Genomic DNA, 18701 nt, shown 5'->3' on the forward strand with positions numbered 1-18701 from the left:
ATTATTTAAGAGGAATTTCCAATAATTTTGCATTTTAGTTTGTAACTTTTTTTAAATTTTCGTGTTAGCTGGTAACTGTTTGAAATAAATCTTTTATAAAGTAATGATCACGTGTGTTTATTATTCGATAAGCTAATATCATAATTCATCATACCTATAGAATACCGTAAGTAAAATATAATATACTAATAGAGACTACAAATATGCCAAACATTAACCATTGGGGGGCGAAGTGTCCCAGGGGGCGAACTGTCTCAGGGGGCGAACTGTCCGGCGGCTAATTGCGGGGGGCGAACTGTCCGGGGGCGAGTTGTGGGGGGCGAAATGTCCTAAAACCGTATGAAGTGAATGTAATTTTTGAAGGATAATAAAAGTCATATTTAGAAAAGTAAAATCTGTTCTAAACGCAACATTATTGTCGATGAGAATAGCTTAACTAATAGAATTCGTTATGTAAATGAAGTACGTACCCATCTAAAGGAAAGGTTTAGGAAAGAATATTTGTGTAATTTATTATTAAGCATTAATTGTAAATAAGTTAGGCTTAGAAGAATCCAACTTAAGTATAATGTCAATTTAACAATAATAGCGTAATGTTTACAACTCGGCCATTTTGTATATCAGCCGTGCCAACTTAAGAACAAGTAAACTTAGGTGTAACACATAAGTAGTAGAAGATATATTACATCCCTCACCTCATAGAAAGCAAAAAAAAACTAAGGAGAGTAGCGAATAACTGGACGGCGGATGCGCTTCTCACGAGCCGACTGAGGCGGAGTAGACTGAGCTGCGAAGCGTGGAGGCGGTCGATCTGACACAGGAGCCCGCGGAGTTTCAGCAATACCCGTCCGCACTGGAGTTGACTGCTCAGGCTGGTCCGGCGGAGATTGAGCAGGACCGGATGCTGCAGGCGTCGCAACAGGAACCGAAATCGCAGGAGTAATAGACGGCGTTACTGCTAGAGTCATTGGCACATCTTGTCCCACCTTCTTGAGTTGGTCCACATGTTTGCGATTTAGTTCGCCATCCACCATCACTGTATAGGAGAGTTCCCCATCTCTTGATATCACGTATCCCAACTTCCATTTACGTAAGGGTTCATCCTTGACTGCGACTTTAGATCCCTCAGGAAGACTGGGTCATGGTATTCGTACGACAATTGAGCGCGTTTCTCAATTGTAGGGGATACACTGGGATTTGTCAGTAAACTTAGCGGCGTATTCACTTCGCGTTTAAGGAACGCCATTGCTGGACTTACGCCCGTAGTAGGATGTGGGCCACGCCGGTATGCTGCTAGGAATGTACGTAATTTCTCTGCAGCATTACCCTCATTGAGGTTGAGCGTACGCAGGCACAGTTTCATTGCTGATACCATCCGCTCTGCAAGTCCATTGGTGGCGCAATGGTAAAGTGCGATAGTCCTATGCTTAATGCCACGTTTCTGTAGAAATTCTGGTATCACGGCACTCACAAATGTAGATTGATTGTCCGTAACTAGGTACGAGGGTAGTCCTATGACGCGAACAAATCGTCCAATACATTTATCACTGTAGACGCAAGCATGTTTGGTACAGTTTTTATCTCAGGCCATTTTGAATGGGCATCAACAATTATGAGATAAGTGTTCTTACCATAAAACGCAAAATCGGCATGTATGCGTTTCCAATGAAGGTGAGCGGCCCTTATGCAGGCTGCATGCGTGACAATTTCGGCACAAATGTTCAATGTCTGCATCCATTTTAGGCCAAAATACATACCCTAGCGCCAACGCCTTCATTTTCGAAATTCCTAGATGTCCCGTATGAAGTTCTTCAAGCACAGCAGGGCGACAGGCACTAGGTATGTAGGTACGCAAGCCCCTCATGACGCAACCCGACTGCAATGAGTAGAGTCCATCTTCATTTTCACCAAGTGTCTCGCCCGAGCGGAGTTTCTGTAGCCACTCACGCCCTTGAATGTCTCGCTGAGTATGCTGCGCAATGGATTGGTGAGTCAGCGGCAGTAGTGAGATGTGGTGAAGCTGTACTAGATCAACTGGATCATCTGAGGTAGGAGCCTGACGTAAATCTGACGAGTGTTGTGGTAAACGACTCAGGAAATCAGCGTTGCCGTGCTCTTCAGATTTGCGATATTTGATGGTGAATGAAAAATCTTGTAGAAAGATTGCGTAGTGTAACAATCTAGTAGCACACAAAGTTGGTAATTTCTTTCTGCGTATGCCGAATATGTGAACAAGTGGGGCATGGTTAGTTATGAGAGTGAATTGCCTGCCCACAAGATAGATATTCAGCTTTTCAACGGCCCATTTGATGGCCAATGATTCCTTATCAATTTGTGAGTATTTCACTTGACAATTGTCCAACTTTCTGTGGATGTATAAAATTAGACGATCGGAACCATCTGGATACTGGTGAGCGAGAACAGCTTCTAAGCCTTCAGGACTGGCATCGCAGCTAAGCACAATCGGAAGCTGTGGGTTGTATGACACTAACACATGGTCCGAAGTTAACTGCTGCTTCAACGTTTGAAATGCTGTAGCACATTCACGTGTCCATTTCCAAGGAACTGCTTGCTTCGTTGCATTGTATAATGGAGCGACTAATGGAGCGACTGTAGAGGCCATACCAGGAACGAATTTTGAATAGAACGACACCATTCCCAGGAACTTCTTCAATTCACTCTCATTTGCAGGTGGTGGCAGCTCTTGAATGGCCTGTAATCCATCTTTAGCAGGACGGATGCCAGCTGCTGATATTTCATGTCCCAGGTATGTGACAGAGTCCACGAAGAAAGAACACTTCTGCAAGTTCAGGCGTAGACCGTTGGCTTGCAAGCGTCGTAAAACTTCTGATAGGCGTGATTTCAGAGTAATGACGTCATTAGCAGACACCACTAAGTCATCGAAATAACCTCCGAGACCCTCTATTCCAGAGATCACTTCTTCAATGAATTTGGTCCATATGACCGGGGCTGAAGCACATCCAAACATCAAGCGTGTGGGACGAAACAAACCTTTATGAGTGTTGATGGTCAGCGCAGCTGCCGACGCTTCATCTACTGGAAGACACCAATATGCCTTTGTAATATCGAGTTTGCAAAATAATCGACCATTAGAGATTTTAGCCAATTGTTCCTCGATTTTCGGCAATGGGTATGACGAAACTTCCAACTGTGGGTTCACTGTACACGAGTAGTCGGCGGTAATTCGCACCGAGTCTTTCTTCACGACAGGTACAATTGGTGTAGCCCACTGACTGTGTTCAACTGGCATTAGAATTCCATCTTTCACCATTCTGTCCAATTCAGTTTCGATCTTGTCCTTTAACGCATATGGCACTGATCGATGTTTCATGAACACTGGTTTAGCATTATCTTTGAATTTGATTGACACTGACTTATGTGCACAACCAATCCCTTCTGCAAAAACATCTTGAAATTCACTTTCTAAGTCTTTCATATACTGTTGACCAGCTTTGACTTGATAAACGTGATTCACAGGGATGTAGATGCCCAACTTGTGCAACCATTCTCCACCCAGAATTGACACTGCTGGATCTTGAACAACGTAGATGTCCAAATGTAACTTTTTATGCTTGTAGCGCACTTTCACGGTCGACATGCCCAACGCTGGTATCATAGCAGAGGTACCGTACGGTTGGAACAGCTTGTCACTTTTTTTGAGATCAGCACGTAAGGTCTGGAACAGACTGACAGGAACAATAGAGTACTCGCACCCTGTATCGAGCTCGAACTCAAGCGGCTTGCCTTGCACGTCAATTGTAGCAGTCCAAGGTGCACCTTCTCCATCAATGTGGTGAATTTCCTCCTTCTTCTGTCTGCATACAGTTGCTACATGACCACAGCTTGTACATTTCAGTTTGGACTTGTCCATTCTGCATTCTGGACTTTTGTGACCCATTTTTCCGCACTGGAAACACGTTGGTTTATCAGATTCAGTCGTCGTAGGTTGCTTGGATTCTTGTGGCTGCTGAGTTTTCACTTTAGTAACTTTATTGACTGTAGATGTCATTTTACTATCAGCTAGCATTTGCATTGAACTTGCTTCTGCTCTCTCTATTGCCACAGCTTTTGCATAAAGCTCTTCTAGTGTAGAGGTGTCAGGCATTGTAAATACCTGATCGAGTATCGATTTCGCACGGATTCCAGCAACGAAAATGTCTTTAAGGACTTCTGCTAGTGTATTAGCATCATATCCGCATGGAATCGCTAACGCTCGTAACGACGTTAAGTAGGTATTCAGGAATGCTTTCTCCTTCCCTTTGTCGACGTGAGCACAGAGCGTGTCTTGAAGGAATGCGCAACGGCGGCGGGCGCATGTGCCCAATGAATGTAGTCTTAATCTGCGCATATGACCGCGTAGCTACTGTCTCCGGAAAGATCAAGTTTTTGAGTAGTTGATACGTTGTAGTGGGTAGTAGAGCCAGAAATGAGGCCTTTTGTCGGGCTTCATTGTAATCGTGTATTGAAGCGAGTCCTTCAAATTGGCTGCAAAAATCTTCAATATTTTCGCCCTCTGTATATCGGGGAAAATTTGGAATACCTTGAGGTCGCTGTAGGGGCTCCTCAGGTTGCAGATTCTGGTTAGGCTGATGTTGATTCTGAGCTAGTGCCGCAATGGCTTCGGCCATGCGAGTCATCGCGAGCTGCATAGCTTCCATTCCTTCCATGGTAACACGGATGCTCGAATGAACACACGAATATACCCATCAACTTCACCGATCGACTGCGCCAGTTGTTGTAAATAAGTTAAGTTTAGATAAAAAATCCAACTTGAGTTTTAATGTCCATATTAACAATAATAGCGTAATGTTTACAACTCGGCCATTTTTGTATATCCCCCGTGCCAACTTAAGAACAAGTAAACTTAGGTATAACACATATATACAGGGTAAGTAGTAGAAGATATATTACATCAGTTATCGCAAAGAAACCATTTTTAAAGAGGTGGGGTTGCGTTGGTCCACAGATCTCATTTTTAACTGATTTGAACCATTCGATCACAACTATAATCCAATGGAGGCAGTTTATTTTGTTTTATTATATTGTTTGGCCGGCAAAAATTAAAAAGTGAAACATTTTTTCCGGGAATCTTTCATTCTCTTATTATTTGTACAATAAATACTATAAAACGTCTATTTGCCTATTTTTTTTTTCAAAAAATTTTCGTTTATTTCCTCGCAAGTCGGAAGTAAATATCGTTCGTTAGACTACTTCCTCTAACTAAACGATCTAGTTCGCTCGACTTTTCCACACGTCCGTCGACGGTAGGACGACGGACAGTGTGTACAAAGGGGCAGGGGCAGAGACGTAATCAACGCGAGCTTATTACTCGCGCTTACTGGGAATACACAGTAAAAAATCTATTATTTACCGCTCAAAAAACGGCTTATTGTTACACGAAGAACATATCTTCGCACCTATGAATCAAACCATCAAGCGTTCGGACCTTAATAAATTGTGCCATAACCGTAGAATGGAATTACATACCTTTAAACATCATACATTTCAAGGAATAATAGATACCTAAATAAGTGCAAGCAAACACTAAAAATTTGGCAACGCTGGGATTTCTGCAATGATATTTATAAACTTCTAAACAAGTAGTTGCCTTGAAATAGCCCCTTAGGCGTAGCGTACGCCAATAAAATTGAGAAAAAGCACTAAAATTTGTTAGGCAACACACAATACATATGCAACACTATTCTCTATACCGTTGGATCTCTTATTATAGTTACTCTTTGCTTTAAGTATATCATGAAGAAGTTTCCAAAGAAATTAAAGGGGCTAAATTTGGTTCCGTCACTCTAGATGAAACTACCAAGGTGTCTCACCAACTCCAGCTTCCAGCCAGTAGACAGATTTTGGAATGTTGTAGATAAATATTAGAAAAGGATCTAGGTAGAGAGGCAATACTTATGTTAAAAGCATAGTGAACGTGGGGTTTGAGATATAGGCGGCCAAGAGTGATCTCAGATCCCGACGGCAACAACCAAGTCGGCGATCCAGATCCGGATTGCATTATTTTATTTTCATATTTTCGCTACCACAATATTAACCTTACAATTACATTATCGCTTTATTCAATTTGCGCACAGCAGCGTTGAGCAAAGCGAGGGCAACAGGCGAAATATACGGTTACGGTAGGTCCGTATCAGAGGCTGCATGTGGCCCTTGTAAAATTAATTTGTGATCAATGATCGAAACAGTATGTTTACGGTGACCGAAACATATTATTTAAAAGTATTATAATGCACATTTTATATCTAGGTATATTCTATATAAAACAAGCGGCCGCATCAAAAGCAAGCCTTTAATCATGATAGCAGAATAGCTAGATAAAGTTACCAGCAGATTCGCCAATTAAACAAGTTGTCTTTGTAGGTACCGTCTTTTTTTCAAATTGCGAGAGAGTACCTATACCTAGCGTTATCGGTTTAAAATAAGTCGGTAGCGTGCTAAAATTGTAGGATGAGTGTTGCAAATCATATTTGCGTTTATGCAAATTGCTACATCAGCAATAAACATAGTGATGGGATAAGTTTCTTTAAATTTCCCATAACAGACTAAACTAGGACCAAGGTGTGGCAACGTAACTGCGGGAACATTAAGATTTTTGAAATGGACATCCAAGGGTTGAAACATAAATTAATAACACTTTCTAACAGAACATATGTACAAAAGTGGACGACGTAAGTTGCTGAGGAAAAATGCTTAAAGGTAAGGTAAACGTATATAACAGATTCCGTGTAGCTTTGCGGCTGAAGTACTTATTAGGAATTCCTACTAGAAATGGCTGAGCTCATTATCCCTTGAGGAAAATTATTAGAAATGGTCATCATGTCGGACGCAGCGTAGGGATTAAAAATCGTGTTTGCGAATGTGAACTGCTCTTAATTAGGTATCTGATCCAATAATTATGATAAGGGACTGATATTTTGCAGGTATACAATTGCATGAAAATAGAATGACTCATTTTGTTTACGTGTGTTACAACGGTTTTCGATAGTTGCAATTGGAGTTACGCTAAAGACTAATTTCGTTGGAGAGGGCGGCTGGGCGAAAATACTTAATACTTGTAAATTGTAAAGAAGGAAAGCGCCGTCGAAATTGTCGATGGCGTTAGCTATCGGTGTTGCAAAACGTGGACTCGGAGGGGCAGAGACGCGATGTGCGATAGAGAAGGGACTACCTTAGTAAAAGATCGGAAAGGATGACCGCTTTTCATATAGGCATTACCACTCTACCTAGATCCTTCACTCAACGCTTATACTCTAAATCTAAACAACTGGAATAATATGGAAACAAAGATTTGTAACTACTAAAATTATGGGAGCAATTTGGCACTACGTTCTACGAGCCGCCACTGGTTCAGTCATAGAGTAAATACAATTTGTATTTATTCTATGATTCAGTGCATGGTCTGTGATCTTTGGTGTGTGGTTCAGTAGAGTTGTAGTTTGTATGTTATTTAGATTTTGAATTTGTTTATTATGGCAGATGAAATAGAGATAAAGTAGGTATTACAGTACTAGTACAAATCTAAAGGTTGATGTTTTATTTTAGTCAATCGCAGAATCTTATACCAATTGAAAAAACAAATGAACTTGAAACAATTGAAGAAAAGTCTTCAGATGTGGACAATGAGCTAATGCTTCAGTTAAAAATCAATGAAACTGAAAAGAGGGAGACAAAATTATTAGAATCTCAATTAAATTGTTATTGGTAAGTATTGTTTTACTGTTTTAAACAATATAACCTCAAAATGTTTTAGCGGGAAAGATCGAAATTTAAACATTGTGGAACTGTTATGTGCAAATTGTAATAGATGGTTTCATGAATCTTGCATTAGCTACCAACTGGGAAAACTAGTTCCATTTTTATCCAATTATATATTTCTGTGTAAAAATTGTTCCCCAACCGGACTAGAAAGTTTCAAAAAAAGTCAAGCTCGTAAGGGAAAATTCGTATGGTGATTTAGATTTATCTGGGATCATTTTAGAAATACAACAAATGTGTGTAACAGCAATCGCTAATCTACAACAAATTAGTTCAAAAGAGGGTCTAAATCGCATCATGTTTAGTAAAGACAAAGAAATCATACCGTACATGGAGTATCATTGGGAAGCATTGACAACGACGGCTCGGAGAGTGACTCAGTCATGGCATTCTACAGTTCACAGGGCTCTTGTTAAAGATATACACATTTTGTTTGTATTCGAGGAAAGTATGACTGATGGACAAATGTATGGTTTATTATGCAATAATTTGACTCAAATAAGGCCAAATTATGAAGCAATGATTAGGGGAGGCACTCTTCGAGTTACCGACATGGGAATTCAACATGGTATGACATTTTCAACAGCTTGATATGATTTGGTGAATATTTGTAAGTTAGGCAGTTGTTTTAAAAACAGTTGTTTAAACTGATTGTTTATAAACAGATCAAAATACTAATTACCTTCAAAGTAAAGATAAAAATGATTAGAGCAGGTAATTGATTTGATAAAAACAGACTATATTTGATAAGATAGCAATCGAATCGTTTCTGTAACTATAATCCATGTTTTCAGTGCCGGTCGTTAGCGGAGTCAAAAGCAGAAATGCGAAAAGGAAATTTCCAAATGAATTTGGACAGTTGGGTAAAAAAGGAAGGCAGGTCGATCTTAGTGCTTTAAAGTTACCTGCACACGGATATCCTTTAGATCATCCGTTTAACAAAGATGGATATCGGTACTTGTTAGCGGAACCAGACCCACATGCACCATACCGTCAGGTAAATATGAATTCATTTGTGGGTACTACAGTGTGATTTAGGAAAAAAATTCGGTTAAAAAACTATCCTGTATTTTGATATGTTATTTCGTAAGTATTGACGTAGGCATTTAGTGATATTATTCAGGTTTTGTGTATCAGATTCCATTTCTCCTCAAATGTGGTTTAATCAAATCAGTTCAAACGTGGCATACAAGTGTTTATTGCATATACTTAGTTATGAAACAGCAATGAAACAATCTCTGTAAGATATTTAGCACAAGGCAGATTTACCTACAGTTTAATACTAATTTAATCCTAAAATGAAGATCTGACAGACGCATCTCATAGTTGTGTCATCATTTCCTACATCTTAATGTTAAAAAGTAAAATTAACGTGTTTATAAAGTTGCTGTTGTAATAGATTTTTCCTCTCACAAATACACAACAAACGCAGTCTTTTTGAAGGTTGTACAGGGTGGTCCATTCTTATGGAAAAACACCGTTTATTTTAAAAGATATAAAAAATCAATTTTAAAGAGAAAATAACAGGCGCAAACAGAATTTATCTATTTCTAATCGTTTGGCCGCTAGGGTGCGTATCGCGAATTTAATCGATTACCTCTAGTTTTGAATGTAACCAATGGGAGTAAAGTCAACTGATAACGTGATACGCAAATGCGTTCACCAGTTGTTCATATCCAACTAGATTTGTGTTATGACATTCAAATCTGAAGGAAACATGGCAGCCGTTGCGCTCTATTTGAGTATAAAGTTCCTAGATTACTAAAGTAACGCAAATGGCAACCATTGTGGCTTCGTTCGAGAACCGTGAAATTTGAAATTGAACAACAGTTGGAAAGTATGCAGCTGCTATCCCTCCAGCCCGGTATTTCACTAGTAAAGGAAAATAAAACAAGGAAGATTTTTTAATACAAATTTTACAAGGCAATAAACATAAATTATTTCAACTTTTCAACCAAATTTTCAATACTACGACTACTTTTGAATTCCTTATTTTTGTTTGCAATGATTTGTGTGTGTGTGTTGAGTGAAAAATGAAGCCTACATTCAAAAAAGAAAAACATTTCTATAGAAGATTCGACCCAAGTACATACAGGGTGTAGAAAAACGATTTACGCACCATAGGGATTTCAATGCTAATTTGTTATATCGAAATATTTCTCCCCTAATTAATTTAGAACAAAGTTGTAAACAGGTTTGTTGTAGCTTGCGTTTGCTCATGACTCATTTATTATATTTCACTTTGGGAAACCGTAGTAATTAAATATGCCAAACAGTGCGCGGTGGATGTTGTGGATTGGGGAGGTTGTGGGGGGGTGGCTAACTGGGTGTTGTCCAACCCGAAAGGGTACGGCCACAGCTTCACCACTGAAATATCTGCATTAGAGGGAACTCTGCTTCCTGATGTTGGCTTCTCCCCCGGGCGTTCCATTAGCTTCTCATTCCTCCTTTGCGCTCGTTTTCTTCTTTCCTCTTTCTCCCTTTCTTATTGTGGTCTTCTCCCTGCCTCTCTTTCTGTCTCCTCTTCCTCCTCTTGGCTGCGAAATGTTCGACGACCCCGTAGGGTCAAACCAAGGAGCTCGGCCGGTTTTTTAGATCCGCTGTATAGGTTTATGGTTATTTACTCCTTGGTACAGAACTAAAATGCTTGGATCAGAGTGACCGTAGAAATTTATAACTAACTGAAATGTCGGCTTCTAGCAGCAGACTAAATGTCGGTCTGTCAAGGACTTCCGGCTATTTGCCTGCCGACAGACCGAGCTAGTTGTGCAGCTGACGTCAAGAGCTTTAATTTGGAACCACATATGACCTGCTTTTCTTAAAAGTAATGATTTCTTATGAAACATACAAATAAACAATTGAATTTGTTTACCTTCCGGCTAATTGCGGTCCGACAGACCAAGTGTATGGTCACACTCAATACTTGTTCATGTATACGTTTTGTGCTGCTATTTGAATGGTAATGGTTTGCGTCGCGGGCTCTTAGAATATATGGTGTCTTTTTGGGATGCTATTACTAGATCAATTAACGTCATAGCGTGTTGCGTAATATGAGTAGGTTCCTTTATAATTTGCACCAAGTCCATATTATCCAATATTGACAATAGATATATCTGTATTAGCAATATTTTTAGAGCTTTTGTCATAAAATACTTTTGAAAAATTCCAAAATTAATCCAGTTTCAATATTTCGTATTTATATTTTTAATTCTAGGAGTTTGACGAAAGCAACGATTGGGCAGGTAAACCAATCCCGGGATGGCTATATCGAATATTGGTACCAAGCACGGTTTTGTTGGCTCTCCACGACAGAGCTCCACAATTAAAGATATCAGAAGATAGGTTGGCTGTTACTGGCGAAAAGGGCTATTGCATGGTCAGAGCAACTCACTGTTAGGTTTGCATGGTTCGTTTACTTGCAGCGATTGTAATGTTGGAATTTTAGGGGTTAATCGTGGCAGTTGGTATTGGGAAGCGACCATTGAGGAAATGCCGGAAGGTTCAGCCGTTAGATTGGGTTGGGGGCAGGACTACGCCAATTTGCAGGCCCCTTTGGGATATGATAAATTTGGATACTCCTGGCGATCAAAAAAAGGTACTAAATTCCATGAATCTGGAGGTAAACGTTTCTCTAATGGATATGGAGAAGGAGATACTCTCGGTTTTTTAATTATTCTCCCTGAAAGGCCCATTACAAAGCTAATTCCAAATACGTATAAAGACAGGGTATGTATTTCCTGTTTATATACAAATATCATTTATCTTTTTACAGCCTTTAGTTAAATTTAAAAGTCATTTGTATTATGAAGATAAGGACAACGTCTCGGAGTGTTTAAAAAACTTGAAACCCTTGAGTGGAAGTAGGGTCATTTTCTTTAAGAATGGTGATTATCAAGGCACCGCTTTTACGGACATTTACAGTGGCTGCTATTACCCAGCCGTTTCTATACACAAAAGTGCGACAGTATCCGTAAACTTTGGGCCAAACTTTAAGCATTTGCCAATGAATACAGAACTTGAATTTCGAGGGGTATGTTTGTCATGTATCTAGTTAAAGGTCACTGTTAACTCACTAATTCGTAGATGAACCAAAGAGCAGAGGAAGCAATCTGTGAGCATACTTTTGCTGACATGATCTACTTAACGGAAAATGAAGGCAAATTAAGATTAGATAGTTTTGTTATGTGACAATAATGTAACTTTTCTGTTGTTTTGTTATTTTTTGCCAATTGTAATTCTACAATTTTTAAATAGTTATTAAGGTAATTATGATTTTGTGTATTAGCATGTATTAGAGTAGATGAAATAAAGTTATGGTAATATTATTTTGAACGTAAACACGCTAGAAATTGATAATTAAGTATTAGTTCCATTGTACAATAGCATACAATATTAATGTTTCTGTTTTAGATACCTCTAGTATAGATAGATAATAATGCTGACATAATAAACGGTTTGTATTATCTTTATCTATTGCGATAGAACAGAATGTTTATTCAGAAATATCTCTGTGAACCCCCCCTTAGTACCACTAGGTATGTAGGGTGTCTGGATGGTGCAGCAACGGCTCTTCTGAAGTAGGTTTATTCTCAAGTTAACTCCATTCTTAACGTTAATCTTTCTTGGCTGTGGGGAAGACACACCAGCAGCTTACTTTACCCACAGATAAGAAGTCACTTTAAAACGCATACCCCGCAAGATGATGTCATATAACTGCCGTGTTACTGAAAATCATGCAGGGTACATTCTGATTCTACTAGCCAAGGAGTCTGTAATATGCTTTTTTGCGATCACAATTTTCATTATTAACACGTATAATAAAAAATTATTACCCTTCTTGTCTAAGTTATTAACCATCAAAACAAGGTTGAAACTTAAGATAGTTAACAGCTTACTTTGGAGTAGTAGGTGCATACTTTTTGAGATACTTAATACCTTCGCAACTACATGAGAAATTAATTGCCCACATATCTGACAAAATTTTATAATAAATGATTAATGTGGTTAAAACATATACAGGGTGTTTATTAAACATACGACAAAAATTTAAAGGGCTATTCTTTGGACTGTTGTAATGTAAACGTAAGCATGATACTGTATCATGCATTGTAAGGATATTTTATCATTCGATGATTTTTGATAGGGCGCTTTGTTTCGAAGATACGGGGCGAAAAAGAATTTCGACAATAACAATTTATTGCCAAATTACATGGAATGTTGTGACAGGTCCATTTTTACTTTATTTTTGTATTGTATTATTTACTTTGATTTTTAGGTTAGGAATTTGTTTATTTGATTTTGAATTTCATATCATGGCGTACTCATTTCATTAAATCTCTTCTTTTGATTTCTTCGATTTTTGCGCTTTTCTTACGATTGTATCTTCCTTTTCACGCTCTAAACGTTTCTTCTTTCATTACTGTTTTCACTATTCTAAGCTTAATGTGTAATACATTTTATTCAATGTTATGTTACGCCTCTGATTCGTTTTCAGGGCCATCTGTTGGTATTTCGTTTAAACTATTGCTATTCATTCCACAGAGTTGTATATAAGTAAATCTTTCCCGCTCTTTTCAAAAATCTATTCTCCTTTTCCCGCTAACTTTTTATGTTCCCGCGTTCGGCTGAAGTGAAGTGATGTACTCGGCCTACCTATTACCTGAGTGTAAAGAATAGAAACTATGCTACTACTTACGGTAAACGTCCCCAAAAAAATTGTTGTTATGAAGGAAACATAATTAGAAATACGGTATGAGTGGTATTTTGTACCTCAGTACAATGCAAACGTCATACATGATTTTTAAAGAGGTATATACAGTAGTCAACTTGACTATTCTCCCTACTTTTCGACCCTGTTTCAAACCTTTGCACACTAAACTGTTGACGACACACCGCGACTAAATATTTACAGTGTAAGCGGTAAATCCTAAACGAATATATTTATTTTTAATCAAAACGTATGCGAGACGTATGTAAAAGCCGGGAAACTAAATAATTTGGCGTTTTACGTGAAGTCGGTGTAGTGGATTTGGTTTTTCGATGTTGGCGCCAGAGATCCCCAGCCGATATCTTGATTCATGTTTACTTTCATAAGGAGGCTACTTAACCTAAAAAAATATTAATAGAGTGGCACCCAAAAGATGAAGCAGTGGTCGACAAACGACATTAACTACATCTACAAGAGCGTGCGCAAACACACTGGGTAAGTAAAAAAGTGGTTGGAGAAAAAATTTTATGTTTCATTCGTACGAAAAATGCGTTTCCCTTCCTTGTCCCGGAAAGGTGCATTTTTCGTACTTATGAAACAAATAACTATTTTGTGCAATTGGACGCGAAACAACAACTTCGCGTTCGCCATGGCAGCCGCGAAATTCACTTTCGCGGCCGCTGTCATAGCGACGGCCGTTAAAGTAAGACAATTGTCACATATATTTTGACAATCAGCATGTAGGTAATTACAAATCTTTTGGATAAAAGTTATTTTAAAAAAACTGTTGACAATTTTGTTCCTTACCTCATTCAAGAATTGCAATTGAACTTTTTTTTCGAATTTTCAAAAACTAATTCCAGATTCGTCATTTTCATGTTCAAAAACCCCAGATACCAAATTTCGTCGAAATCAGAGTTTTTTTCGCGCCCCCAAGTAGGAGTGCGCCCTTTCGTGGTAGGAATTTTGAAATTTTTTTTTCAAAATCGGATAGGGCATACCCGAACACCTATTCAAAGAGGTGTCACCCATTTTTGTAACTCTTAATGGTTGCTGAAAAAAAAATGAAAGAAGAAATCCAGATTTGACCTCTTCTTTGGAGGTGGCTCTATGTTGGTCCTTCGGTTTATTTGGAAAAAGTGCTTGTCTTGATCCCCTCTATCACCCAATTTTTTTTACATGCGGTGATGTTCTTACCGTCTATATCATGGATAAACGAGTGAACACACCTATCGCCAACATTGAAAGAGGGAAATACTCTTCTGTCCTTAGATGTGGAATAGGCGCTAATGCGCTTGCCTGTTATTATGTAGTGTTATTCATACGCGGCTATCCATATACTTCTTTTATATACAGGGTGTTTATTAAACATGCGGCAAAAATGTAAAGGGCTATTACTTGGATGATTCTATAAGTTCGATGATTTTTGATAGGGCGCTTATTTGATTTGATTTGAGAAATCGGATAATTGGTAGGTGTAACGCAATCAGAATCGATCCTGGTGTTTTTGAAAGAGTACGTGAGTCAGTGAGGAGAAGATTCGATTCTTGCATCCGAGCGGGGGGTAGTCATTTTGAACAGTTCATGTAGATTAAGAAACATTGTGACGAAGAAAATTTAGAAGAAAAGAAAGAATCCAGCATTACGGCTCCAGCTGCTCTCGGTGGTATTGGTGGTTCGACGATACTGCTCGGAGAATTTAGGCGCCACTAATTTTCGTTAAATTCAGCCGTACAGGAAAAACTAGAAACCTGCTCCTGGTGATCTGGAAATGCAAGACGAATAACGAGGAGAAAATAGAGGAAAGTAGCAAAATAGGTATATTATTTATTGTACGGCGAATGATGGTGAATGAGAAATGGCCGTGGAACAGTAACAGAGAATTAAGCAATAAAATCACGGAACGAGATCTCGTCTCGCAGTAAGACACAAAATTTGACTAAAAGTTAGTTAAACGGATGGCAAAGATGACTGAATTAATGTAATGGTTTTTTTTTTAAAATAAACTTAACGGGCAATCATAAATGAATAAAGGTTGGAGGTTATGCTTAGCTATTGTTCCTGGCTCCTGAAGTTGTCCAGCGGTTGTTCGACAGACTCTGTGAGTAGACCAGTGGCTCAATATGGGGAAAATAAGGATAGAGAGGAGGGTAGAAGGGATCAAATGGAAAAGAAATTTGAGGGGTATCGATAGAAGACTGAAGACGGACGACTGAAGACTGAAGACGAAGAATTCGAAGCATTATGGTGCAGGTATAACAAATAAGAAGTAAAAATACAAGGCCGAGATGGTGTGGGCCTTAAACGTAGAGACAATATGATATTTTGTGTGCTTAATTAAATTTGGTGTTTTTAAAACCTGTTATAACTGTTCGTATACCTCAACTACAACTATAACTTTAAAATAAGATATTACAGCAAAATAAAGTTAATATTAAGCGTACAGTTCGTATTGTTACTTACCTATATACTCCTGAAATAAAGTCTAAAGTGTTAGAAGCGTTATACTTTGAAACTGTAACATTTTGATTTTCCTTAGAACAAACTGACAGGTACACTTGAAGTCCTTGTAACATTTTTCGTACTGCCGCTTCGATTTTTCAGGTACTAACTCATAAGTGCAATACAGCAGAATTCGCAACAAGTTTTATTTCCGGAGGAGTTCCGGATATCAAAGAATCACTTTCGGAGTCACACATTTTGACTTTTTTTTCACGAAAAGTTATTCATTGTTTATCTCATTTCCATGGTAAAATGAAAACTGGCCGTCTTTCTATTTGCGACGAAAATTATTATTTTTGAAATCTCATTTTTATTTATTGACGATTCTGCCAATCTTCTTTTCGGTACGTTAAAGAATGACTTCGCGGCCTAAGTATACAAATATAACTATTCAAACAAAAGTTATAGGTACTCATTTGAAGATCGGGTCTTCGGGTTACAAAGTGTCCCCCGCTTACTAGTGAGTGATCTAATATCGCATGTAGTTTGAAAATGTCGCAAATAACAAAACAATGACCAAGGTTAGTAGACGGTGTTGGACTTGTAAACAGTATAAAATTTATACTGGAAATAGCGGCATATTGAATTATAGCGGTATCATTTGCATAATCTGCAACTTCACAATCTTTTATGATAAACGAAACCACAGAGTTGTATATAAGTACACTTTATTCCGTATAACTTCCGTTGCACGTCATCATTTTCTGTGACGTAATTACTATGCAATAATGCCAAATCTAGTTTTGAGCGATTTAGGTTATGTCACTTGTCAACAAGACAGTGCCTTCTTTGTGTGAACAATCCACACCTTAAATAAAATAAAAATAATTTTTATTATTCATTTCGTTAATTGGAACCACAATATACATACAATATACCTTAATAACTTATGAACTGTACAAATGTAGCATCTCTTTTACAGAGAAAGTACTAAATATAAAATTTTACAGGTAATGTGATGTGATGGATGATATTCAAATTAATCAGAATCATCGGAACTGCTTTCGTGTTCAAAGTTTATAGTAGCAACGTTTTCAAGATCTAATTGCTTTTCTCTTTCGTACCACTCGTGTATTACAGTTTCCGGATCCTTAACTGAATTGCGCCACGTTTCGGAAGTTATCGATTGTAGCGATTCTTGTCACATGTTTATGCAATTTTCAATGCTTCGTCCATCTCTACCAATGTGTCGATTGTAGTAATTTTTCGCTATGCCCCAAATATGTTCGATAGGATTAAAAACGCGATGATAGGGTGGTAATCGTAAAACGAAGTAACCGTATAGCTCGGCTAAGTGGTCAATGCGTTATGCTGTACATTTTAGCTGATTTATTCCTAAAAGTATCAACAAGATTTATATAACATCAAATAATTTGCGAACGTACTTACTGTGCAACCTTTTCAACAGTTCGGCTGTAAAATCATTTTCGGAGAACTGCACATTATGATCACCTAACCACACTTTAATGATGTCTGTTTTCCCGTTATCGAACACAATTACTGACGGGTTATCTAAATTCTTCAGTAATTTCTCTTCAAACCAATGCACAGCGAGAGACGTAGAAGATAATCAAAATCAAATCAAACGAAAAGTAAACCAAAAGCAACCTGTCAAATTTACAAAATTAAACGCGACAACATAGCGAAATGCTACCAATTGTTACGGCTAAAATAAACTACATGCTTAATGTGTTGCCTAATAAACGAAAGTAAGTTTACGTTGGTACGTCGTTTTCTTCAGGTAATGACGTGCAACGGAAGATATACTGAATAGACCGTATATACAACTCTGTGAACGAAACGAGTATACTTAACCTTAAACTTTTTTAATCTGTCTGTAATCAACAAAGTTAATTTTTGAATTCCCTTGTTTGCTTTAAACGTGATTCGTTGGTTTCGTCTATACATATTCACTGTGTATGCAAATATAATCAGAGTAAGTTTTTTATTATTTGAATAAAATTGGCTATTATATTTTTTTATTGAGAGAATGATGTTTTAATTCTGGTAGGGGGTGAGGGAATGATGTGCCTAACCTTGTTCGTTTTTATTGGCATAGTAGGTTTTTATAAGTCATGATACTGATAAGCGGTTTGCTAATCAGCCCTAATTAACCAAGATTTCAAAAACTTTGTCCATTATTTAAATGTAAGCATCTTTTATACCTACCTATAGTTTAGTAAGGAACATAATAACCATTTTTTTTTAATTTCTGCTCACTTTTGTTGCAGATCATTTTGTGAATATGGCTAATCGGTTAGATATTGTGCTGTTTGGAGCATCTGGATTCACCGGAAAGCATTGTATAGAATCTATAGATAAATTTAGCTCACTAGGTGGCAGTAATGTTAAATGGGGAATTGCCGGTAGATCCGAGTACAAACTGAAACAATGCCTTTTAGACTATCAGAATAAGAGTGGTTAGTAAGTTTTATTATTAGATACCTATATTTTATATTCTTTCAAATTTATATAATTTACATACCTAGATGGGAGTTCTCAATTCTGCAACGAGGCCTTGATAAATTGCTTAGTCTGTCGCTGGCTGTGGGATGCATGCTCCAATTTTTATGTGCTACAATATTTTTATAATTTTGTTTTATTGCCATTTATTTTATAGTGGGCAGAGCGATAGCTAATAAGTAGCTACTCTTCTCACTCAACCCACTATACAATTACAAACGGCCATGCCTTA

At 38.0% G+C, this 18701-nt stretch overlaps 2 protein-coding genes across 2 annotated transcripts; one reads left to right on the forward strand and one right to left on the reverse strand.

Annotated features, from left to right (window-relative positions):
- Positions 1-716: 716 nt before the first annotated feature.
- LOC116166547 (uncharacterized protein K02A2.6-like) lies at positions 717-4126 on the reverse strand. Its single transcript, XM_031481540.1, has 3 exons — positions 1758-4126; positions 1259-1314; positions 717-1108 (listed from the first exon to the last, which is right to left on the reverse strand). The coding sequence occupies exons 1-3, from the start codon at positions 4124-4126 to the stop codon at positions 717-719; spliced, it is 2817 nt and encodes a 938-aa protein (XP_031337400.1).
- Positions 4127-7438: 3312 nt separating this feature from the next.
- Positions 7439-12250, forward strand: LOC116159780 (set1/Ash2 histone methyltransferase complex subunit ASH2-like). Its single transcript, XM_031472860.1, has 9 exons — positions 7439-7534; positions 7585-7743; positions 7793-7971; positions 8021-8365; positions 8592-8794; positions 11012-11189; positions 11243-11523; positions 11570-11827; positions 11881-12250. Exons 1-9 carry the CDS (start codon positions 7512-7514, stop codon positions 11983-11985), a joined length of 1731 nt encoding a protein of 576 aa, XP_031328720.1. The 5' UTR covers positions 7439-7511; the 3' UTR covers positions 11986-12250.
- The last annotated feature ends 6451 nt before the right edge of the window (positions 12251-18701 follow it).

This window comes from Photinus pyralis, unplaced genomic scaffold, assembly GCF_008802855.1.
Source record: "Photinus pyralis isolate 1611_PpyrPB1 unplaced genomic scaffold, Ppyr1.3 Ppyr1.4_LG1, whole genome shotgun sequence".
Taxonomy (NCBI): Eukaryota; Metazoa; Arthropoda; class Insecta; order Coleoptera; family Lampyridae; genus Photinus; species Photinus pyralis.